This window comes from Saccostrea cucullata, unplaced genomic scaffold, assembly GCF_032062105.1.
Source record: "Saccostrea cucullata isolate Sc308-1 unplaced genomic scaffold, CSIRO_AGI_Scuc_v1 ctg102, whole genome shotgun sequence".
NCBI lineage: Eukaryota > Metazoa > Mollusca > Bivalvia > Ostreida > Ostreidae > Saccostrea > Saccostrea cuccullata.
In genome coordinates, this window is record NW_026938483.1 from 705,799 (window position 1) to 732,867 (window position 27,069).

Genomic DNA, 27,069 nt, shown 5'->3' on the forward strand with positions numbered 1-27,069 from the left:
CATTTTTTCTAAAGGAGACTTTGACTTGGGACTGTTCAAAGGGATCCAACACAAGATAAACACTGGCAATGCCCACCCGGTGAAATCCAAATTGAGGCGCACACCACTAGGATTCCAATCAGAGGAAGAGGAGCATCTGAAAAGTATGCTGGACAAAGGTATCATCGTTCCGTCAGTTTTTGAGTGGTCGTCAGCACCGGTCCTGGTGCGGAAAAAAGATGGGACTGTTAGGTATTGTATTGATTTTAGGGGAGTTAATAAAGTCACCAAGAAAGATGCTTTCCCACTCCCGAACATGGAGGAATGTCTAGACACTCTTGGAAAAAACAACTTAATGAGCACGCTTGACATGGCACAGGGATATTATCAGATAGAGGTAGACCCTGATGATAGACACAAGTTGGCATTCATCACAAGGTACGGCCTATTTGAATTTGTACGAATGCCCTTTGGAACATGCAATAGCCCTGCAACCTTTCAACGGGTGATACAGTTAGTTTTACAAGGTCTTAACTGGAAAGAATGCCTTGCTTACCTAGACGATGTCATAGTCTTGGGTCAGAATTTTGAAGAACATTTAATAAATCTAAGAGCAGTATTTGAAAGATTTAGGACCCATAACCTCAAACTAAAACCAAAAAAATGTCATCTCTTCAGGAAGGAGCTTCAATTCCTTGGTCGCTTGGTTACAGAAAAAGGGGTCAGCATCACTACCGAGAGTGTGAAATGTATGGCAGAATGGCCGACACCCAAATGCAAGAAGGACCTTGAAGCATTTCTTGGGTATGTTAACTACCATAGAGAGCATATAAAGAGTTTTGCAGAGATAGCAGCACCTCTGTACACTCTCACAGGGCCAAAGACCAAGTTTATCTGGAATAAAGAGAAGGACACAGCATTCATTTCCCTTAAAGAGGCAATGACGAACCCTGCAGTTCTGGGATATCCCTCTGATGATGGCATGTTCATATTGGACACGGATGCTTCGGACATGGCTATTGGAGCAGAACTGTCCCAGATTCAGTGTGGTAAGGAAGTCTTAATCAGTTTTAACAGCAAGACCTTGACATCTACTCAACGGAAGTACTGCGTTACTAGGAGGGAGTTGCTAGCTGTTGTAGCATTTACTCGTCACTACCGATATTATCTACTGGGCAGACCTTTCATTTTGCGGACAGACCACAACAGTCTGGCATGGTTAATTGGGTTCAAAAATATTGAGGGGCAACTAGCTCGCTGGCTAGAAGAGTTATCACAATATGATGTTATCATCCAGCACCGAAGTGGAAAGAAACACCAGAACGCTGATGGCCTCTCCAGAATGTCAACAAATGACCTGTCCTGTGACTGTTACAATGCTGGTTGTGATGTCAGTAGGCTACCTTGTGGGGGCTGCAGTTACTGTCGACGGATGCATGCTCAATGGGAACGCTTCCAGGAGGATGTTGATGATGTAATCCCCCTAGCAGTTAGGACCCTTCAAGAAACTGATAAACCAAAGGAAACACCTAACACCATAGACAAGGATGCATGTAACTGGGCTTCTGCCTTAACAGATGAAGAAATCAGAGATGCACAAATGCAAGATTTAAACACAAGTACCTTAATGAAATGGAAGGCAGAAAACTATGTTCCAACTGAACTAGACCTATCCCTTTCCAGTAGAGCTGTAAAATACTTTTGGAACTGCTCATCGCAACTACGAATTTTGAATGGTATCCTTTTCTATGAGTGGATAGATGGCTCTATGTCCCGACTATTGCTTGTGGTCCCAAAGTCACTACAAAATTGTGTTCTAGAAGGATCTCATGACAACAAATTAGCAGGCCATATGGGACAGCAGAAAACCCTACAGAAGGTGAAATCAAAGTATATCTGGTTTGGAATGAGTTCCGATTGCGAGTCTTATGTCCGAACGTGCCCAGTATGTAATGTCAACAAGAAAGCCAATGTACATGCCAAAGCAGGCCTTGGCCAATACCATGCTGGAGCACCCTTAGAAAGAGTGCATATTGACCTGATGGGTCCATTTGTGGAGTCCGGCAAAGGGAACAAGTACATTTTAATGATAGTCGACCAATTCACCAAGTGGTTAGAGTGTTACGCACTGCCTGATCAAGAAGCGGAGACAGTAGCAACATCATTTGTGGAAGGTTTTATATCTCGATTGGGGTGCCCTCTCCAGGTTCACTCTGACCAGGGTAGAAATTTCGAGAGCCGCTTATTTCAGGAAGTGTGTAAACTACTCCAAATAACAAAGACGAGAACCACCCCATACAGACCCTGCTCAAATGGACAGGTCGAAAGATACAATCGTCTTGTTCTCCAAGCCATCCGATGTTATATGGAAAACATCTCACAACATAAAGATTGGGACTTACACCTCCAACAAATAGCTGGGGCAATCCGTGCCACTGTCAATCGACAAACGGGATTCACACCAAACAGAATGATGCTGGGGAGAGAAGTCTCTCAACCTTTAGATATTATGTTAGGAAGGAAGATACCAGGGCAAAACCCAGCAGGATATGTGGAAAATTTGGAGGAGGCTCTTTCAGTGTGTCATCAAGCTGCGAGGGACAACTTGGGGGAAGCACAACTCCGTCAGAAGAGGACCTATGACATAAAATCAAACACAAGAAGCTATGAGGTGGGTGATGTGGTATATATGGTGGATACCTCTTCCAAAGTAGGCCAATCGAAGAAGTTGAGGAAGCCATGGATAGGCCCTTTTGTCATTGTATATAAGATTAATCATGTGCTATACAGAATCCAAGGGAAAAAGGAAAACAAGGTGGTCCACCATGACAGATTAAAACTTTGTCAAGACAGAGATCTACCCTTATGGCTTAAAAGGCTACGACATTCAGTTCTTCACCCAGAACCCAGTGACAAGGAATCCAAACAGCAAAATCAAGTACAGGAGGAATTACCGCAGTCCAGTTCTTACGAAGATGATGCCGTAAGCCCCACAAATGAAGGACATGAGAATGAATCATCAGATGATCTGGAGATCTGCCAAAGACCCGCTCGAAAACGACAGGCACCTAAGTGGATGAAGGATTTTTGTCTTTTGGACGATTAATCATGATGTCATTGGAAATTTTAATTAGAATTATATGTATTTGAATATCTTTTCCTTCTTATCCACTCCTCCCTCTGTAGAATTTATATGGTTTTTTTTTATTATTTGTATAATTATGCTTTTTCTTCCAGGATGTGTTCCAAATGAACTTTTATTCCCTTCTGATGATTTTTTACTTGTATATAGTCAAAGTGGCTTGATTTTTCTGGCCCAGCTGACTATTTCATAAATATAATAACGCACTGTACATCTCTTAAAAATTATGAGGGGGAGGAGTGTGGTACGAAACACTTTGGTACGATCTAACAATAAATGAGTTTGCAACCTGATACTGGCTTAGTGATCCCTCGTGGTTCCCGAGCCCCTGTATTGGCCTGTAGCTGAGCTCGCAGACTTATAGGTCACTACAGCTATATTACTTACCCAAAACACAAAATATACAATGAAAAAAAAAGAAAACTGAAATAATATAAATATTTGTAATGTAAACAAAATAGAAATAAATAAATAATTTAAATCAGTAAAAGAAATGAAAAAAATCTAAAAGATATAGGAAAAAGAAACAACAATAACCCTGAAGTGCCAGGTTAACAAAAGACATTACAGCATTTACATTTGTTTATAGGTAAACATTGCTAAAATTAGACTCATTCTTATTTATGGAAACTACCTTTTTCAAAAATACTACAATTGCGTAATCCAACTTTCTTTTTCGAGTAACAAGAAACCGATAACTTTCGTTTTCCTTTCATCTTGCCGTTATGGTCATATGATGGCAGCGAATGTAACGGAGAAATTTCTCACAGAGGTAGTGGAACACCTGGAACCAGTTGATGTGTTGGACCATTTCCCGGACCTCAAAGGTAATAGGCCTATGTCCTAGTAGAATAAAGCTCATGTCAGCTCGTGACATATGCATATGAACCCGAACATTCATTCAGGTAAACAACATTGCCAGGCATTATATAAACTCGTAAAAATGAGATCTAAAGCAACTTTGTTTTTTTTATTTATATTCATCGGACATTAGTTATCACTGAAACGTACAGGGGGTTGTCTTTATCATTATATAACTAATAAGATGTTTGTATATGGCTACCAATATTCAATAAATAAAAAAAAAATATTTTTTTCTGTTTGAAGATGTCGATGTTGAGAAAATAGAACAGCTTCAGAAGAGCGGGGAAAGACAAGAGGCTTGTCATGCTTTCCTTAAACTTATTTTGCTGCAAGATGATGAAGACTTGCGGACCAACAACATAAACAAACTGGTGAATGCATTCAGAGAGGAGGGTATGTTTGCATATCTTAATTAGATGGGCCTATTGTTATATAAGTATGGCGTGCAGTAGCGTGTTATATTGTGAATACATAGGTTGACAGAATGAAGCTTCACTGAAGCACTGAAAAGGATACCTCAGGAATTTTGTATTTGCGGACACTCCCTGGGAATTCCAAAAAAAAAAAAAAATAAATAAATAAATAAAAAATAAAAAAAAAAATTAAACAGTCTGAGAGCAGAAAAAAGTTTTACTTTAAATAAAGTAAACGAGTTTGTTTTTAGGGACATTATTTGAGAATTTTTGAAAATTAAGGACGCAGGATTGTCATTTTTAGACAAATTATAAAGGGCATTTCATAACATAGGTAACATTTTGAATCCTCAATTTGACAATTACACGAAAAAGGTACAGATAAGTATTTTATTCAATATGATGCATGTATCTATAAGATTCATAATGTTCAATATTACCAACAAAAATATTGAACACTAGATGAAATAAAACTTGAATGAAAATTAGGTCATTTTGTTTCGTTGAATTTCACAAAATCCCACACGATCTCCATTCAACTACAAACATATTTCTTTTGTCAACTGCTGTATGAATATTGGCTACAATTAAGTATAGAGAAACAACAAAAAGATTTAGAAATACATTGATATGATAAGTCTACTTAAAATCAGATTACGACATTAGCGTTTTTGACACAATTAATAATAGAATATAATATAATAGTAATATTATAATAAAATAGGAATATATAATATAATATAATATAATATTATAATATATGAATATAGCCCTTTGATGAGGTCGGTCCATAGATATATCGACTTCACAGAAAAGCATATTGACAAAGTGCGAGGTCAATATGCTTTTCTGTGGAGTCGATTTATCTATGGATTGACCGAATAAAGGGCTACATTTGTCATATTATTTTTTACAGAGGTTGATAAAAAACAATTTGAAAAAAAATGGGAACAAACCACAAGTTTTCTCTCTTAAACACATATAGACTAGAAATCAAAATAGATTTAGCTGTTTAATATAAATGTGTTTCTTTTAATTTTTTTGTTTATTTTGGAGGATTTACTATTGAAAATACTACAATTGCACATTTTTTTGATTATGTTTTGTATAAATTTTGACAAAGATATTCAATATGTTTTAATATTAAGTAGATTCTAATTCAGGCCATTGTTAAGTCTTATCAGTTACAGGACATTACACATTTAAATACAAGTTGAAGTATATATTTATTTCAGAAACACCAAGTCATATACTGTATTAGCTATAATTGTGAAATCACTACTATTAATTTTTTTGTTTTACAGAAAATTACCTCTATTTTAAGAAACATCAAGTCGATATGCATTTCAGATTCTATAAATAGTAACTCAAGTCTATATGCTGTTATATACTTAATCATGTGACCAAGTTTAAGCCAATCAGAGGGCTTGGAATATGTGATTAAAATTATATCATATTATATTATATCATAATATAATACAATATAATATAATATAATTTAATAGTAATATTATAATTTCCTTGATTTTTTCACATGGAACAAAAGTTCAGGATTTGATGTTTAAAATTGATGTCAAAAAAACAAAAAACTATGCAAGCAGATAGTGAGTCTGCATCCATGTTTCCAATATAGTTAAATATATACCCAATCGGATAAACGCCTGCTTATAGCTAGAAAATATGATTTAAGAATATTTATCAAATTTTCATACCCTCTTCATTGATACATAAACTGATTATTTCCAACGTTGCAGTATATATTTTTACTGCCAATTATTCCCAGATCTTAATGTCAATTTTGACGTATTAAATGACGTCAGTTATATTACAAAGTAACTGGATATATAAAAAGCATTTAAAATTTGAAAATCAATATTGAATATAAGTGAAATTAAAATCAAGAATTTTCAAAAGATATTATTCAAAGGTCAGTTTTTGAGATATGTCTAAATTGTTGATGAAACAAGGCTATCAGCAGGCTCGTTTAAAGTCATCATTTCGTAAGTTCTATGTTTTATACCATGACCTTGCCAGCAAATACAATTCATCATTGAGTCAAATGCTAGCTGACTTTTTCTTACTTCTTGTTAGTCCATTATTATATATTGAATTGACGACGGATTTTTCCGTTATTTCCCGATCATGACAAGGAGCCATGCGGCGGGTGTGACCGATCGGCAGGGGATGCTCACTGCCCCATGGCACCTGATCCAACCTCTAATGTTTTGGAGGTCCGTGTTTGCTCTGCTCCTATTTTGTATTGTTTTATGGACTTTGATATTGAATACTGTTCGTTATCTCTATATCCTTCATTCAAAGCTAAATCAAAGAAATACTAAAATAAATGTAAGTTAATTACATGAAATACGAAGATAACAAATATAAGTCATGGAAAAAAGTCCAATAAAACAATAAAAATGTGTGCAGAGCAATTGTGGACCTCTAGAAACATTAGAGGTGGAATTAGATGCCATGAAGGAGAAAACTTCCCGTTCTTATCTAAGGCGTGTCCTTTGGCTTGATATGGTAATGTATATTGCAAAATGTAATTAAAACATAGAACTAATAGCCTGTTATAATAGTAGACCCGATCAGATATATACGATACAATGTTGTTTATACATTTTGTTCAAACGAAATCGTATGCGATATGTAACTGAGTTCGAAAACTGCTCGTTATCCATATATTTCATCTCTGTTAAACATATGGAGATAACGAACAGTATTCAGGTTCAAAAGTCCATAAATATACTAAATAGGAGCAGAGCAAACACAGACCTGAAAATATCAGAGGTGGGATCAGGTATCATGGAGGAGTGAGCATCCCCTACCAACCAGTCACACCCGCTATGTGCTCCTTGTCATGATAGGGAAATAACGGAAAACTCCGTCGTCGATTCAGTGTGTAAATAATAGCCTTGCAATTAGTATGAAGAACATCATTCGTAATTTGACTGAATAATAAATTGTATTTGCTGACAACGTCATTGTATCGACCACAGAACTTACGAAATGATGACTTTAAATGACACTGCTCTTATTCTTGTTCCATCAACTTGTTAGTTAATAATTTTCCTCGTTTTAGGAATTATAAATATGTAGAGCATGCTCTTGCGTATCGAATCAACTGAGAGATATCATCTATGTATGCAGGTGATAAAAGTATATTTCTTACCATTACCATCGTTTCGACGGCGTGACCTATGTAGTGTTTTATTTCCCGTATTAAGGTTACCAGAGATTAGTAGAGAGCTATGAAGATGCAGAGGAAAGCGATCAGAAAGCTACAACAGAGTTTATGGAATTCCTGTTTAAGACGACCAAACCCGAGCTGATGAATGAGATGGACGCTGCTTCTCTGATCCCAATACTGCTAGAGAAGGGGTACATCAAAGTGAAGGATCAGCAGTATCTAAACTCTCTTCAGGTGGGTGACAGGTCAGAAGCCTGCAGGGAACTGGTCAGAAGAATCAAAAAGAAGCACAGAGACTGGGCTGTAGTTTTGTTCAGTGCCCTGAAACAGACACAACCGACCCTGGTGACCAAGTTAGATCCCGGTGCAACCAATGGTAGATTGTTTAGAGATTCATAGATGTGTGTGCAGAAACAATTTCTTTCTGATTATAGTACATGTAACGTTATTGCTAAATTAAAACATGAAGATAAAATATACTTAATATTAGGTAATATTAATGTATTTGATTCCATATTTACCTAATGTAGAGGAACTTGTACGGAAAGGTTTGGCGTCTCCCGACCCTGGTCCACTGACGGAACATCAGGAATCTGAAGAGGAGGAATACAACTCCGACCTGGAAAAATACGACAATGAAGGTAGTTGGGTATATAAACCACATAAACCACACAAAGAAGATAGGGATGTTACTGTTGGAGCAACATGTGGTTTTTGATAAACTTAGCGAAGTACTTTCCAAATTTATTTATTTTCTTTTGCAGAGAGTGAAAAGTCACAGAAAAGAAAGAAAGTGCCTGAAATGAAGTTACGTCCATACCAGTTAGAATTGGCGGAGATTGCGGACAGCGGTCAGAATACCATCATCTGTGCACACACTGGAACAGGCAAGACATGGGTCGCTCTACACGTCACCAAAGAACATCTGCTGAAGAACACCAACGGTAAGGAAAATTGAGTTCATGAACAAACAACATAATCCAAATTTATCCAATATACAAATAAAAATTATCTAGAAAGATCATTTTCAGGTCGTGTTGTTTTCTTGGCAAGAACGAACGCCCTTGTGGAACAGCAATATAATTTATTCCAAAAATACTTACCAGACAGAAAGGTAAACTTGTTTCAAAGCTCCCCTTAATTTTTTTTCTAACACACCTAAATAAAATCTCTGTCCTTTTTCCAATGATTAACAAGGTAATATTTTCCCCAGGTTTACCACCTACATACCGCAACAAAGGAGTGTTTAGGAATGCACTTAATTATTAACGACCACCACGTGTTCTTCATGACTCCACAAATCCTTCTGAACAATATCAACAACAAGCGAGTCAGTCTAGGGGAGATAACTCTTCTGATTCTTGATGAGTGTCATCACAGCAGGAAAAAAGAGCCCTACAATAACGTCATGAAGCACTACCTGGCCAGAAAAAGAAAAGAAGAAAACATCCCACAGGTTCTGTCTATAAGGATTTCATGTTAATGTTAACAAAATTAGAAATTAAAAATTAAAATTGAAAAAAATAATAAGAAAAAAAATTGCAATCACTAAATACATGTATTTCGATTTCTTATATTAATATTTATACATCAAATCGGTATTAATATATATAAAAAATTAAAAGACCTGTTATCTCTGTCTTAAAAGATTGTTGGATTGACCGCCACAATTGGAGTGGGAGATTCCAGTACTGAGGATGGAGCGTTACAACACATGCTTAGAATTTGCGCAAATCTGGACACTCTGGAAATATCCACTGTCCAAAGAAACCTGGAAGAGTTTCGGAAACATGTCGCTGTACCAAAAGAAGGTAGCATCGCTTAGCTTATGTTTTATAACTGATGTAAGGCATGTTCTTATTCATATTTCTTTTTTTTTCAGAAACAATAAAAATGGGACAAAAAGAAAAAGACCCACTGAAGAATCTGATACTGGATAACATAGCTCATATCGAGGCTTACATCGGAACGACTGACTGTTTGTATTTAGCAATACATTCTGATAAAAAAAAAAACATGATATTCAAATGATAACTCTCCAAACGTTTTCTAAAGTTTTCTTAGTTTTTTTTTAAAAAAGGGGAAAACAGTCTTAAGTTTTTAGATTTCTTTCTACCCAGTATTCATCTTCCTAAACAATAACAAGTACGGGTTTTTGGTATTGAATTATGTTCAAAAATGTTTGTTATACAGTGCATTTTTTATCTCGTATTTATTTAATCTTGTATTTAGTGATGAATAATAAACATCTGTTACCTATGTGGAATAAAAGGCCAGATAAGAAGGATGGAAAACACTACCAGAAATGGACTGTTCACTTCCGTAACAAGGTGTCATGTAAATTAAGAAACAATAAAGAACTGGTGCGAGTTATATACACTGCCATGACACACCTTGCAGTATGTATTACTAAATAAATATAACTACTTACAATATGTTATGTTTTGAATTGTAATACCTAAATTAAATTCAGATACTCGTCAAGTACAGTGATTTAAAAATTTTACCTGAAAAATAAGCAACTTTTTTGCGGGGTGCTGTTATCTTATTTATATAGATAGTGGTTTGCTAGTTGCCAAAATTTTTTTATCACTATAAATGTGTACCTTTGTATATAGGTACTGAAAGGTATATATGGAGATACCGTGCAGTATTCAGGCTCAAAGGTCCATTCAAACAATCCAATCTTCAGATAATTATGATAAATTAGTCTACACTGCTAATAAAACTTCAAGAGGAGCTTGATATTTTCTGATAAAAATTACGCAATGCATTGCAGTGTACATCAATATTAGATGATTGCCATTTGTATTGTCCTTCTTGATATATTATCTTCAGTGAAATACTGTTTTCCAAAGGGAGACAAAATCAAGCTTCTGGTGACGTATGTCAAGGAATTCTGTGTTCACCAAAAATTTAAAAAACCTGCTATATCACTGAACAATAACCCCCCCCCCCCAAATTTTAACATCTTCTTAAAAATCTTCTTCTTGCTTTAAATCACAAGCCATTTTTGGTGCAATGTTGTGATATAAATGTAATATCAAATGAATAATTAAATCGTAATTCCTATTTATAGATTCATTAGTAAGAACTCTCTTTTTTCTGATAGGCATACAACGAAGCACTGGATGTCAATTACCTGATGAACAAAGAACATGTTATTGAACACCTGGAGAGGAAATTTGAGGACGATCTCAAGACTCTGGACAGTGCAAGCGAAAAGGAAAAGGAGTTCCTTCTTATGATCACTGGTAAAATGATATCGGAATGCCCCTCTAGTATAGTGGCACGACTGCATTCCTAGCATTCTTCAGATTCTACATTTTATATTTCTTTCAAATTTCGATTTTTTTTTGTTTAAAAAAAATAGTATCTTTTTATATAAACCGTATTTTTCTCCATTGAGCTAGAAATAGTTTGGTATATGTTCTAATATTATGCGATATTCTATGATACCTTCTATATATTTTAGCATTTATTTATCCAAACACAACAGAATATAATTGAGAGTTCCAACAATTTTATTAACAATACTATTTAATATTTCACAACTTTGCCTTGAGGGCTCATGCAGCTTATACAAGATAGATTAAGTCCATCTCCCAGCATCAGAACCAGGTACTAGTTACATAACTGTAACAGTTGTTTACTCTGAATCCTGCAGGCTATGCAAGAAATGCTTGCCTAATATGAGGACCTGAGTGGATTGAAAATAGAGTAAACAACTGGAGTCTAATCTTAATTGGTAAGAAATGCTCACCTAAGATAGACGGCTTGCTCCAGCTTATGTAACAAGCACCTGATCCCAATGCTGAGCGATTAACTTCCCATAGTTGGGAGAAAATAATGAGATATATAAGTGTATATCATTATGTAAATGGCACATTATTGCTCATGAACCCTTTTATGTCTAGAACCATCAATAATTGGAAGGTGGAAGGGGTTGGTGGTGGTTACTGAACTGGAAAAATATAAACATCAACACTACAGGCACGCTGACTTCAGCTAATAGCGATTCCCTATTGGTTAATTTTATCACGTGGTTTACATGAGGTACAAAAGGGACACTGTATTATGCATAATAATGATACTGTATTTGGAAAAATAAACAATGATTATATACATAATCAAAATTTTATTTATCCAAACACAACAGAAGATAATTGAGAGTTCCAACAATTTTATTAACAATACTATTTAATATTTCACAACTTTGCCTTGAGGGCTCATGCAGCTTATACAAGATAGATTAAGTCCATCTCCCAGCATCAGAACCAGGTACTAGTTACATAACTGTAACAGTTGTTTACTCTGAATCCTGCAGGCTATGCAAGAAATGCTTGCCTAATATGAGGACCTGAGTGGATTGAAAATAGAGTAAACAACTGGAGTCTAATCTTAATTGGTAAGAAATGCTCACCTAAGATAGACGGCTTGCTCCAACTTATGTAACAAGCACCTGATCCCAATGCTGAGCGATTAACTTCCCATAGTTGGGAGAAAATAATGAGATATATAAGTGTATATCATTATGTAAATGGCAAAATATGCAGATGGTACAGCTGCATAGTCCCCAAGTATGGGATATAAGAATTTAGTAAAGGAGTGAAAATGTGGACGTGAGACAATTAAAGATGGATCCAGACATATTAGATTAAACTATGAATACATTGAATCTTTACATCGATAAAACAACATACATAAGTGATTTTCATCTGATAGAGTGCATGTCCTGTATGTATCCTATAAAAATGAACAACATCAGAAAGGTCTAATATTAGTAGTTTAACGTGATGAAACAAAATGTAAATATGCATAATTTCACTTATCAATAACTTCATCTAATATCCTGTATGAATGTAGAGAGTTCCTGTACATAAACTTGACATGTAAGCTAAAATCAGTTTTCTAAACATCAATCATATGTACACATCAACCTTATCTAGGACATTTTATCTGAATGAAAACTAGTAGCCATACTAATTTGTGCTTCTCTAACTACATTAGTTGGTGTTCTTATATACCTAGTATAACAGTCCGATGACCATCTGCCTAAAGTTTTAATAAGATGGTCTTCTATTCTAGCTGATGCCGCAGATGTTGCTGCACCGATACGAAATGAGTGACCACTGTATTTCTCAGAATCAAAACCTAGAATTTTTAAGATATACTGCAAGTGTTCAATAAAGTATGATCTTGTTACAGGGAGCTTATCTTCTGTAACGAAAAGAGCTTCTTTAGGTCCAGCATAGCATAATTTTCTCACCTGCATGTATTTACACATAGATTTTACTGGGCATACCTTTGTGTCATTTGAGTATAATACAATACTTGAACCCTTGTGAAAATGATCTGTTTTAGAAGTTTTCAAAAATATCTTAACACAATCTTTGTGAATTTGGACATCTTCACAGCATAAATGACAGCATGGATCAAATTTCTTTTGTATTGTCAGTTCACCACAACGGAAAAATCCGAAAAAAGCTGTTACATACATAGCTTCTAACAAAACATTGGTATAATATTTAAACAAGCAATTCCTCAAAACTGTACAAATTCTTTGTAGTATGTGAGCTGTAATAGGCAGTCTGACCTTATTTTTAAATTGATCTTTACTTTGCACTTTTCTAATTGCATTTAAAATTAACTTCAATCGTTCCATTGAGTGACATTTAGACTGAAAAGGGTTTGGAATTCCCATTTCTAAAAACATGTATCTGATTCCACACAAATATAATCTTATTGTAGAGAATTTAAGCAACAAGTTATGTTGACAATATGCTACAAAATGTACAAGAATATCTTCAGATATGGGTGGACATTTAACATAATAAACAACACCATGTATTGAAAGGAAATGTTTATATGTCTCAAAACCCTGTTTGTAAGTTGATCTAGTTCTTTCTGTCACGGAATTGTTCATCAGTTTTTCAACCACTTGTCCGAGTTCCAGATTACTTCTGATACCGGTGGGCAGACCATCGGAGTTTTCTCTGCTTGAGGAGCCGCCTGCCTGAACTTCTCCAGCTGTAAGCGAGACAAAGAGTCAGCGATAATGTTTTTAATTCCTGATACGTGTTCGCTATAAATATCAAAGTTATAAAGAGCAGCACAAAAGCATAGAGTTCTCATCAAAGATGATATTTGTAGATCTGAGGATCGACGTTTCCGGATAATATCTACAACTGCAGCATTATCGCAATGGAAAAGAATCCGTTTCCCTTTCCAGTCCTTCCCCCAGATAATAGCTGCAATGACAATAGGATATAATTCGAGAAAAGCCTGGACGGAGATTGTTTATGAGTATTAAGTTCCTTTGGCCACTTTTCTGCAAACCATTTTCCTCTGTAATATCCCCCGAATCCTACTGTAGATGAGGCATCGGTATACAATTCCATGTCTGCGTTACTTATCAGCTTGGATTCATAAAACACTGAAACACCATTCCAGTGCTTTAAAAAATGTAACCACATCTGTAGGTCTTCCTTGCTAGCTTGTGTAAACTTAACATAATAATGAAGTTTTTCTACCTTTGTAGACAACTGGATAAGATAAGAGGTGAAAGCTCTCCCAGGTAACACAACTCTCGCTGCAAAGTTAAAGTGTCCTAATAACTGCAGTAATTGTCTCTTCGTCACTGAAGACTGTTTCAGGAAATCCATTATGAAATTACATATCCGTGTGATTTTTTCCTGGGGTAAGCGTGCTTCCATTTTTTTCACTGTCAAGGATGATTCCTAAGTATTCCAGTTCCGTTGTAGGACCCACTGTTTTCTTCAATGATAATGGTATGTTGAATCTTTTAAATAAAGTACACAACAAAGCCATGGTCCTTTCTCCAATCACGTCAGGTTCGTCAATGGTAAGAAAATCATCTAACAAATGAAAAATATTTTTAATTCCATAATTGTTTTTTGCAATCCAGCAAATGGCTTGTGATAAATGATCAAATATTTTCGGTGAACTTCTACTTCCAAATGGTAATCTAACGAAGTAGTAGAACAAATTTTTCCATTTCACACACAACATAGGCCAAAATCTTGGAGCTACTGGAATCAGCTTAAATGCATCACATATGTCTGTTTTGCACATGATAGCACCTTTTCCCAATTCTTTAATTCTTGTTATTGCATCATCTATTCTAACATATTTCAAAGAGCATTTGTCTTTGTCAATCAAATTATTTACACTGTCAATTTCCTCATTATCATGTGGTGAAGATAAATCCAAAATAAGGCGTTTTTTCCAAGAGTATTTACCCGTAGCCAGTCCTAATGGACTTACTCTGTATTTTGGAAAATCGAGTGTTTGGAACGGTCCTTTCACAAATCCTTTCTGAACTTCTGTCTTCAAAAGTTCGTCAACAGTATCTGGGTTTTCCTTAGCTGACTGTAAATTCCTACACTCATATGAATTATCTAGACTTGTACTATCACCCATAAAAATATCAAATCCATCTCGTAGTCCACCAATTAAATAATCAACGAATTCTCTGTCTGGGTGATTACTTAATTCAAACTCTAGTCTATCTGTATTAACTGGTGTAGTGGCTTTAAATTCATCCCGTTCTTGCTTTTCTAGTCACTGTGGAGTTTTTTGTTTCTTTGTTTTATCATCTAGCATCACATTTGTGGTCGTGGTCTTCTCGGCGTTTAAACTCGGACACTTTTGTTTTCCATGTGAAGTAGACATGCAGTGAGCACATACATGTGCTCTTCTGCAATAAGGTACTGTACATCTGTTTGAATTGTAGTTGTTGCAAATTTGCCTACCTTCGTGATATGCTATATTCCTATCATACTTGTCTTTTCTTTGATAACTCTGGTAACTTCGTTGATGCTTGTTGTCATCCGAATTCTCTACGCACATACTAGATGTGTGGGTGGTCGAGGAGCAAATATTACACTTGCTGACTTCAGCACCTGCTACTACACGCTTCAATATTTCATCGTCTCCTTTGCTCCAGTTTGTTAGAACATTGTTCTGTTTTAGGGCAATGGCACATTTGGCAGCAAACAGTTTATGATACTCAAAAAATTTCGTTGGCCAAACATTGTGTACCTCTATAATATGTGCCAAGTACATGTCCAGTTCCTCTTGTCTCCAAGGGTATGTGACACACATAATCCGTTTGTATCTACTGAAAGCAGTGACAAACTCGCTCATGTTTAAATTTCTATTTAGTCTTTTATCAGTTTTCTCCTGTTCCTTTTTGGGAGTCTCATACGCTGGAATAAGTAGAGCGCACATGTTTACATCTTCACCTCGTAGTATTTTTTTCCGAATATCGGAGGAGACCAGATCCACATGGCCTACATCTTTCGATGGGACCCCTATGCTTGAGTGCTCACTAATATTAACTGAATTGATCGTACCTGAAGCTGAATTCGTGTGAACTTGAGCAGCATATTTCTTAAGAGGGTTATCGTCCTCCGTCTCTGCGTCTTTCTTGTTCTCTTTCGCTAATAACGTATTAACCGTCTGTTGCAAAGCTGCGCATGATTGCGCCATACTTTGCAAAGTCTGTAGTAGAACACCATCGTTATTTGTATTCGTGACTGTACTTTCGCCCAATGTTTGTAGGGGGACGCCATTGTTTGTTGCGTCACTTCCGCCCAATGATCCTTCATGCGAGTTTTCGCGCCTTTCTGTTACCTCACCTTTGTTTACGTTTTCATTGTACAGCTGTCGCAAGGTTGCGGCATTGAATCCTTTCGGAACTTGAATTCCTAATTGTGTCAGTCTTTCACTTAATTAGGCAACAGTCCAACTCAAGGGATTGTCCATGTCAAGAACTGTAGCACTGCTTTCTACGGCAGAAGTAGAAACCACCTGGTCAGGCCTTTGCCTTGTCGCATTTCTCCTTGCAGCCCTCGGCATACTGAACGATTCACAAATTCGAAATTACTTAATTATCACTGTGTTGCTATCTTAAAATGCAGACAATCCAATATTTAACACTATAAAATAATTTATAAGTCAACACACATCGATAGGTACACGGGTTTCATATTGCACATTTCGAATTATTGTAGATAGAAATATCCAAACATAAAATGAGTTAAATTAAATCCGAAGCAAATGTTCCTGCACTAGTCACATTTATCACATAGTCCAAAACGGTAATAATAAAGAAAGATTGGTATAATTACTGAACTGGAAAAATATAAACATCAACACTACAGGCACGCTGACTTCAGCTAATAGCGATTCCCTATTGGTTAATTTTATCACGTGGTTTACATGAGGTACAAAAGGGACACTGTATTATGCATAATAATGATATTGTATTTGGAAAAATAAACAATGATTATATACATAATCAAAATTTTGTTTCATAGAATATATAAGAGTACCGGTATATATTTAAACAATGAAGGACATGGAGATAACGAACAGTATTCAATCTCAAAGTCCATAAAACAATACAAAATAAGAGCAGTGCAAACACGGACCCCCGAAACATCAGATTTTGGATCAGGTGCCATGGAAGAGTGAACAATATAAAATAGTAAATAAATTTAGTTTAATAGCTAATTATTATTAATAAATACAGCTCAACTTGTATATTTAAACGCACTTGCTCGATTCTTGACGTTCGTCCTAGGGTAAAGATCAGTTGAAAACATTCAGGTTAATACAATGCATACTCAATCGTACATTTATTTCAGAGTTTTGTAAGAAGGTTGAGAAAATGGAAGTTGAGATAAACCCGTATCTGAGACTAATGAGAGACAAAGTTGTGGAATTGGTCAGTGAATATACGGAGATAAAAGGAATGGTATTTGTTCAGACCAGAGCTACAGCGTTTGCCCTCGCTCAGTATCTGACTGGGGAACTGGGGTCCTTTGGAGGATTAAAGGCTGGGCCCTTCACGGGAACTAACTCATCAGAAACCAGCCGAGGTATAAAAGTTTTGTGGGCAGTCTGAGGTGTAGATGAATGTTAAATATATTTATATAACACATGTACAGTTTTGTGAATAAACTTGTTTTTAATAGGAAATATCTTGGTCATTTCATAAAAAAATAAAGAATCTCATATTTCTTAATTATATTGTCCATGTCTTTCAAATCAAAAGTAATGCTTATGCTATTTTTCAATTTTAAACAAAACATACAGGTATGCCCGATTCACAGAAAAACGAAACATTGGATAACTTTAAGAAAGGAATCCTTAATGTACTGGTGGCGACCTCTGTCGGTAGTGAAGGAATTGATGTTCCAGACTGCAACTTTATAATAACCTACAACTACACTGGAAACGAGGCTAATGTAATCCAAATGAGTGGTAAGACTCCTCACGGATTTCTTTCTACCACATCATTACATCTGACATCATTATACCCCCCGCTTTAAAAACAGAAGGGTATATAGTAATCGTTATGTCCGTCTGTCCGTCCGTCTGTCTGTCATTCCGTCCGTCTGTCAGTACGTCCGTCTTTTACCCTTTGGGGTACCCATCTCTTATCCGCGATTCCTCTTATACCACTGAATGAAATTTGATGAAACTTTCACAGAATCTTTATTACATATTGCCATTATACACCTTCTATTTTACTTTTTGATCCGACACAGATTTTGGGTTTTCCTTAGCAAAACATGTACCCTGCCATTATATTCATATGGGAGGTTGGGGTATCATTTAGTGAGCTCATTGCTCACAGTACATCTAGTTTAAACAGTACTGTAGATTCCTAATTATACGCGAGGAATTAATAATCGCGTAATTTCGCGAGAAGCATCATACGCGAAATAAAAATACTCGCTTTTATTTTTAAGGTGCTGAAATCCATGGAAATTCTCCTGATCAATCAACCATTTGCGAATAATTATTCTCGCGATTTGACGTTCAAGAGCTATTTCGTGATAATAAGTGCTCGCGAAAAATATGGAATCTACAGTAATACAGAAGCCATTCATTTAATTTCAAATGAATAAAGAAAATGAAGACAAATTTTAAAACTCCCTTTAGGGTTTCGAAATTTTCGGCGGGCTGCAGTTTGAGTTTTTATCTGATTTATTTTCCCATATATACACTAATTGGTGTTTTTTTGTTACTTTGTTAGGTCGTGCTCGCCAGCAGAGTTCCACAGTTGCACACATATCCGATCAAGCGATTCAAAAACGGGAGGAAATCAGTTTACAGAAATCTAAGTTAATGTACGAAGCCTTCAGACGGCTCAACTCGATGCTTCCAAATGATCGAAGACGTAAGATCCTCAAATATCAGGAGGAGATACGTGTAGATGGTGATCTTTTTTCTTTGGGGGAAGATACCCACAAGGTCAAAAAGCCATTCCGTCTGATTTGCTTTAAATGTCATGCAGATGCAACGAACAGCGAAGATTTGAGAATTTATGTTGGTCAACACCGTGTAGTGATAAACCCAGAGTTTCGGTCTCGCTGCGACTTTGATAAAAGTACAACTCCCTCCAGGTACACCATTTCCACGATAAAGTGCACCAAATGCAAGCTGAAGTGGGGGACAACTTTCAAGATTGACGAGTTTGAGATTCCAGTGCTGAAGGTTGCAGCATTTCTATTCGACACTACTGGTGAAGAACCAAGGAAGATCAAGAAATGGGGCCGTGTCGATTTTTTCATTGAAAGCATTAATAAGTCAGATCTTTTGGAGATGTACAAAGAAACAGTGGATGTTGAAGAGGCTGAAGAACAATAAACACCTACTAAAACTAGTATCACAAAACTGCAAAAGTCCTAATCAGAGAACCGCAAAACATTACATGTAAACATGACACGTTAAGCACTTTATTTGTATAAATGTATGCTTATTTTTGTATCGAGTTGCAAATATTTTGTGATCTTGAAAAGTGTAATTTACTATTAAAATGGTACAAGAGAAAATGTCTGAAGTTGAAATGTTTTATTAGAAATTGGATACTTTGTACAAAAACCATTAGGCTTGTTTTGAATGTCATATTATTACTTTTATTCATATATAAAATATATACAAAAACGGTACTTTGTTTAACTCAAAGAAGTTCTTTTTCTCAAAAGATAGAGATTGTTTCCCTTAAATTAAGCTATCTCTAATCGAGGTGAAACAGCTTTTGTTTGTTTATTCAACGTTCCTTTCGAACACTTTGCAAGAGACTATAGCAAAGGTGCTAACCACTATACCGTGCGGAGGAATTGTTAATTTAAATACAAAAATTCGATGCTTGAAGAAAAAGTATGGGAATCAGGAACTGTAATTAAAGTACTCAGAAGTACTGAAAACCGGGCTCTTATTTATATGTAATTTACAAGGACCGTGGAGACGGCTTTAAAATCAAGTTGATTTGCAAAGGATTTATATACACAAAAATATCTCAATGGCATGTATAGTATTGAAAAGCTTTAAAAATTGAATAAAATATAGCTAGAAATTAACAGCGTAAAATATTTATCACATGTATCATTTCGGGGTACGGTTTTATATACTCTCAGAAGTAAAAAAAAAACATGGATGCATTTTAGATTAAATAAGTTAAAACATCTGCGCTGATGTGTCCTAAACGGGGAGTTTTTTCATTGGCAAACATTAATGATGTTCCCCGCACTTGTGTTAGCCTGATAGTTCAACCTTTATTTATATGTAATATGACGCAGACAGGGGAACTTCTAGAGTGAAAAAATTCGCACCTTTTGAATTGCTTTGTAAACATATGAATCAAAGGATTTTTGGAAAAATTTTAAACAAAAATATTTTGATAAAAATATTCGAAAAACGTATTTCTTAAGGTGTTTGAATGGATTTTGTTTTACAAAAACGGCTAATTCATTACAAAATAAAATTTATTATTTGAAGCTTATTTGGCGGTGAAGAAGCAGCATTTCATATTTTAAAATTCATTGATGTGCCTAGAGCGGTTTTAATTTTATGGCGCTAGTCCACGAACTTTTTGATACCCCCTCGTATAATTTATTCCATATGCCTGGTATATATCTATGCTAAGAAAGTTAATGTTGGCCATTTTATTATTTTCTAATGAAATAGTTGAAAGCCACAGCACAGTTTTTATTCAATATCCAATGAAACAAATACAAAATACAAAAATTCTTAAATACGGACGTCTGAAACAACAATGCAAAATTAAATGCCATGGAAAAAAACGCAATTTCTGCATTTATTCACACCATATTGCCCTAATTTTTATGTCAATTTTCGGAAAAATCCATTTAGACAACTGAGTGTGTAAATCATGACCTAAAAAAGATAGGAACTTTTCGTACCCTTTGATATATTTTGTAAATCATTTTTACATAATTAATACCTCATCGCATACTTACGACGTAATTAAAGCTTTAAGTGCATTTTCTTAACAATAAGCCTTTTTTGGTCTTTGTGCTCTAATTTTTTTTAATGTCGAAACTGATCTAGACCGTTACAAGTGTATGAATGATCCCGTTATTTGAAGTAAGGATATAAGAAGACCTTACTCATAGACAAAAGATTACGCAAGATAGGTGAACAAAAACCTCAACATTATGATAACAATAACGTGCAGTCATCAGATAATTATTTTGCAAAAATACAATGCCTTCTGAAAAAGTGGGCTTCTTTTATGAAACTGAACTACTTTTGTAAGGTATGTAATGTTTTTCATAGTTACTTTCGATATATGGATAAATAATTAACTTCTCTTGCCGCCCAAATCATGATCCAATCGATGGCCGTGATTTTGATTTTATGTAATCATCAATGGCGAATGTTTCAAAAGTTGTTTTGAGTGTCTATCCTCTTAGGTATGTTATTAGTATAAAATGTACTTAAGCTAAGTTTATAAATGTTTATTATTCAGAGATTTTGTTTTCTTTTTATATTGTTTTATTAGATTACTGTACTTAAGCTTAGATTATTAACTTTTATATATATCATGTCATTTAATACGTTTTATTTTTAGATTACCTGAGTCAGGTGATTTATTGTTATCTAGTTGTAAGGCTATGAATATTATCAGCTTCTTCTGTTGAACCATATTGAACCAATTTACACCATTTATAACGTAGTCGGTATTGCATGTTTCGTTCAAGGGGAACAAAAATTTGTGAAATTCGTTTTATTAACAATTTTATCATAAATAAACGCAACTATCAAAAGAAAACCAACCTTTACATATCTATTTATCCATATTTACAAGTTTTCATTCCCGGATTCTAACTAATGTTTTTCTAACACAATCGGCAATCCTCGGCTGACTCCGCTATGCTCCATTCGCTCCATTTCGAGCCTCCAGATCCTTCTAGAGTTATTTGCTCAAAATTTATATCCGGGATGGAATACTTGTGAAAATGAAAATGGATAAACAACACGTAAAGGTTGGTTTTCTTTTGACAGTTGAGGTTTTTTATGTTGAAATTGTTAATAAAACACGTCTGTTACATATAATCAGACATATTTCAGACAAAATGTTAGTCGAAGTGTAGGTCGTCACTGGTTCTACATTTAAACGTTTTAAAGAATCAAAAGTGGATGTAGGCGATAGCCTATTCACTTCTCCATAAGGAATATCCATATTGGGACAGTGTTGATCTTACATCAAAATACATTGTTCTTTAGAAAGTTTCAAGCACTCAAAGTCGCCTGAAATTCTGTACAATATATTTGCCTAATAATAATAAAACTATCATTTCTCTCAACAGTTTTAAAATTTACCCCTGCCCAAGTCTCAGGCTGCATGAAGTCTTAAAGGCTTGTAGGCCTTTTGTGAGTAGAATAACATCTGAAAACGTCTTAACTCTTTGAAATTGGTAATGTTTGCATTTCCAGTTGAAAGAACGATTCTGAAATCCTAATATATTCATTTTTTAAAGTAGAGGGGTCACAAACTTAAAAGGCTAAACATTGACAGATCGGTAGTCTCCAGAAATTCTTTGGAAAAGCAGGACAGAAATTCTTTGACAAGCAAAAAAAAAAAAAAAAAAAAGGAAAGTTCCCCAAATCGAAAATCCTATTTCTTGGGGGAGGTGATAAATTTTTTTTGAAATTTTTTGTCCATTTTTGTCATTTCATTTAAACAACTATATATTGATACTATTCAAAATAGCTGTTATTTTGTTACAGATACATGAATGATTCCATTATTTAAAGAAAGGATATTAACAGAACAGCACGGTTCTTACAACAGATTTAATCACACAATTATTCCTCTGTATCATATTTATATGATCTTCTGATTTATCATGCCTATTACCTAATCCAAAAATGGGGTTTTTAAAAACAAGTAAAATGATATTTGAGGACATATATATCTTCAAATATTTTATATTATGGATTGAGTTACACATTTTTATTCTTAAAGCAATATTTTTGTTTCACATTGCGTATGCATTGGATAAATTTCACACGTTTTTAAAAGAATAAATGAAAAATTTTCAACAACTCTCTCAATCAATATTTTTAATTGAAAAAAATTAATGGAAATCTTTCATTTTGACAATAAGCTGTAGAAATACCAAATGCCGAAGTACGCGGTATTCTCGTACACGCTATCATTAATTATAATTACGTCAAAAGCGTTTTAGAATCTAAATAAGTAAGGATCAATAAAGAAGTCAATTGACTTTTGTCCTGTATGTCCTTTAATTGATATTTTCAAGTTTACATTAATGTTAGTTTATAAATCATTGTAATACTTTTGTCATTAGAGTGGATAGTAATTGGCTTGAGTTAAATTGTCGTGCTAGATATGGGAGAAGAGGTCAGGCCATGGCCCGTTGTTTGTGCTATTGATTTTGGGACTACGTATAGTGGATTTGCTTATTCAATGCGGACAGATTACGAGAGAAACCCTTTGGAAATCAAGTCCAATCCAGTCTGGTTCAATGAAGAAGCAGGCACTCTTAAAACTCCAACATGTATTCTTTTCGACAAGTCTGGAAAATTTCATTCTTTTGGTTATGATGCTGAGAGAAAGTATGCCTCTTTGGCCGAGGAAGCTCAGTCAGAACAGAATGATGACGTCAGAGACGAAGAGGTCAATAGCAGCGAGGACGAAATGAGAAAGGATAGAACAACAGAAGATGGTTATAATGACTGGCTTTTCTTCCGGAGATTTAAAATGGAACTTTACAAGGGTTCGGGGAGGGTAATGTCCACTTCTGTTAAATTTGAGATAATCATTATGTGAAATTATGAAGACGAAAAATGGAGTAAGAAACTCATCTGTTTCTAATCAGATACAACAACATATTCTTTAATTTGGAAACTGACAATTCATGAAATTTTCCCCAAAAATTTTCATAAAAGTTTTTAACGCATGAAGAAAATGCTTAAAAGAGAAAAAAAACTAGAAAGATAACGGCAATCAAATGTTAAAAGAAAGACTTTTTATTTCTGTTCTTTCATAACAAGGGCCCTGATAACACTTTTTTCAGATACGAAATCAAAAGTTGAAAAACTTGAAATTGGAAGCAGAAAATGGAAAGAAATTACCAGCCTTAAAAGTTTTTGCGGAGGCCATATTTTTTCTTAAAAAGAAGTTTGAAGATTTACTAGAGAAAACTACTTTGCGACAGGAAAATTTTACAAGCACCCAAGTGAAATCAGAAATGACACACAGAGAAAAAGGTTCAAATTGGACTTTATATGATAGTTAATAGATATATCAATATAATTAAATATAAACATTTATATATCTTCGAACCAAAACCAAACTTTTATAGAGAAATCAAACCCATTATAATAAAAAAGAGAAATATTCATTATATAAAAACATAAAATTTGTTTTATATTATCAATGCACATCAACTGAGAAAACAAATAAAAAAATTATACAGATATTGAAATACATGTATATATTAAAACAAGAAAAACAGTAATTACATCAACACATGTAATATATTACAATGTAATGGTATAAATGATTATATTTCAATGTAATGGTAGGGAGATCACACCAATTGTATGAATGGGTATAAAACTTAAACAAATGTACAACAGGTGTAGAAAAAGAAGATTTGTCGTGGTCTACAGATATTCTATGGGTACTCACTGTTCCTGCTATTTGGTCAGATGAAGGCAAACAGTTCATGAGAGAAGCTGCTTTACAGGTATTTATTTTTATTGGTTATAAAGACTTCATAAACAATTTATAGTTAAAATCAGAGGCACACCTCCTATTTTACTACAGGTTTCCCAGCCACAGCAAAACATGGTCTTTGGCATTTTAACCATATGGGAGGCGGGGTATTATTTAGTGAGCTCATTACCACAATACTTCTAGTTTTTCATTGGTTATAAAGACTTCATAAACAATGTATGGTCAAAATCAGGGGCACACCGCTTACAGGTCGTTATGACGTTTCATAAATGTTGCAGTACTATGTCTCTTCAAGAATTAAACTTCTGAATGCAAATAAATGATTGATTTTATTTAGAAAATACGATGAATTGTAAGAAAGAGCAAGCCCAATCAAGTAGGTATCATCTACTCCAATAAAAAGAATCAACAGTACACTTTTTTTGAGGCGCTTGTATCTTTTCTGTTAACAGTCACACGGTTTATAGCATTTGATGCTTGACTGCATCCTACTTTGTTGAACATGTTGAAGGTTGGTATCAAAGACGAACACTTAGTTTTGGCGTTAGAACCGGAGTCGGCAGCCCTTCTGTGTAAACAACTTACTCTGACAAAAGAAACCTATGCAATCAACACCAAGGCGTTTGAACCTGGTAAAAAATTCATGGTTGTGGACTGTGGAGGTATTTATGTTGAATTTTAACGAGCACAAATTTTCAATTCAGAATAATTTGACTAAGTAGGGTACACAATGTTCAAAAGATAAAGAGAATATGATAAATTGACTCATTTATCAGACATGTAGGTATCACTCTAGATATTCAGAATTCAGGAGTCTTATTTTATATTACTTCAATAGGAGGTACTGTTGATGTAACAGCATATGAAGTGAAAAGCAATGGAAACTTGCAAGAACTTCATTGTGCCTCAGGGGATGCAGTAGGAGGTACTAACGTTGATGAGTTATTCGTCAAGCTAATGAAAGATATATTTGGAGAGGACGTAATTAACAAGTTGAAGAAAAAAGCACCCTATGATTGGCTAGAACTCTTAAGAAGTTTTGAAACAAAGAAACGTGGGATGGGAAAAAGAAATCTTCAAGAAGAGAATACGGTGCAGATAACTTTCTCGAATATGGGGGTCCTCTTCAGTATCTTCGAAAAGGCCAACAAGAAATCAGTTTCTTCGCATTTAATAGAGATAGGATTAAAAGGAAAAGTTAGTACGCGTTCAAAATTTGCGAAACTTTCGTTTTCTGAAAACTATTTAATGGAGTCTGTTTTTGATAGTCCCATTAAAAAGGTTGTACAGCATTTGAATGATCTTTTTAAGAACAAAGATGTTGCTGAAATTGATACAGTTTTACTCGTTGGTGGGTTTTCCGAATGCCCACTAGTACTTAATGCAGTGAAGAATCAGTTTCCAGACAGAAAAGTAATAAATCCCACAGATGGAAGTATTGCAGTGATGAAAGGCGCTGTTTTGTTTGGACATAGTCCTGAAGGGAGGATGCGAAGATTTCTAAAGGAAGGACGCCATCTACCCGATATACAAGGCATCATACGGAAAAGCACAGCTTATTATGGCATCGCAACAGATGTCCTTTTCATTGAAGGCGAACATCCCGAAAGTCATAAATTCTATAAAGAGGGAGGAGAAATTGTATGCACAGATCTGTTCCATTGCCTTATAAAGAAAAACCAAGAATTGGAAATGGGAAGACCCACTATAGAAAAGATTTTTTTGTCTTCCACTTCTTGTTTGGCAAATGTTGAAATATATCGTTCCAACGATGATGTAAAATACTGTACTGACGAAAGTTGTACAAAGATTGGAGAATACCCTGTAGAATTTTCAAAGGATTTCATTCCTAAGGGTCTCCGAAAGTTTAAAATTCAACTTTACTTAGGGTTAACTGAGCAAATAATTGTAGCTAAGGACTTGACGACAGATAGAATATGGAAAGTTAATTGTGATAGTTTAAACGAACTAAAGCCACCTAAACAAGGGCTTCAGTCACTGTCCAGATTCCAATGATAACTCTGCCCTACCCAACAATATAAGAACGGATCGTACATTTCTACAATGCATCTTATTACATACTGTACAATATTTCCATATGTTTCATTTAAAGCAATATGAGCTGCGTGTTTGACATCGGAAAAAATTATTGCAATTTTGTAATTAACTAATTTAACGACAGAAAAATAAATCATTCATAAACTTCTGATGTTTATATTTGCGATGGAAAATATCTGTTATTAGCTTTGATTGAAGCAAAATTGAATTATTGTCGTCCTGTACAATAATGATTTCTTATATAAAACTGTATATTTGGTTGTACAGAAATATTTATTCTGAACATTCTAAAACTTTATTTTGGGCTTATTGGTCATAAGGGTTTAAATTACATACAAATTAATCGTAATAGCACATTTTACCAGCAAAA

The 27,069-nt window shown here is 34.8% G+C and overlaps 2 protein-coding genes across 2 annotated transcripts; both read left to right on the forward strand.

The window, feature by feature from the left end:
• The first annotated feature begins 3,789 nt into the window (after window positions 1-3,789).
• On the forward strand, window positions 3,790-19,358 carry LOC134250428 (antiviral innate immune response receptor RIG-I-like). Its single transcript, XM_062732796.1, has 14 exons — window positions 3,790-3,948; window positions 4,229-4,378; window positions 7,629-7,967; window positions 8,122-8,232; window positions 8,356-8,535; window positions 8,623-8,705; window positions 8,805-9,047; window positions 9,240-9,402; window positions 9,474-9,569; window positions 9,824-9,990; window positions 10,704-10,845; window positions 17,266-17,499; window positions 17,717-17,884; window positions 18,663-19,358. The coding sequence occupies exons 1-14, from the start codon at window positions 3,855-3,857 to the stop codon at window positions 19,274-19,276; spliced, it is 2,784 nt and encodes a 927-aa protein (XP_062588780.1). The 5' UTR covers window positions 3,790-3,854; the 3' UTR covers window positions 19,277-19,358.
• Window positions 19,359-21,710: 2,352 nt separating this feature from the next.
• On the forward strand, window positions 21,711-26,811 carry LOC134250430 (heat shock 70 kDa protein 12A-like). Its single transcript, XM_062732799.1, has 6 exons — window positions 21,711-21,918; window positions 23,287-23,687; window positions 23,977-24,169; window positions 24,542-24,651; window positions 25,153-25,303; window positions 25,480-26,811. Exons 2-6 carry the CDS (start codon window positions 23,289-23,291, stop codon window positions 26,655-26,657), a joined length of 2,031 nt encoding a protein of 676 aa, XP_062588783.1. The 5' UTR covers window positions 21,711-21,918; window positions 23,287-23,288; the 3' UTR covers window positions 26,658-26,811.
• The last annotated feature ends 258 nt before the right edge of the window (window positions 26,812-27,069 follow it).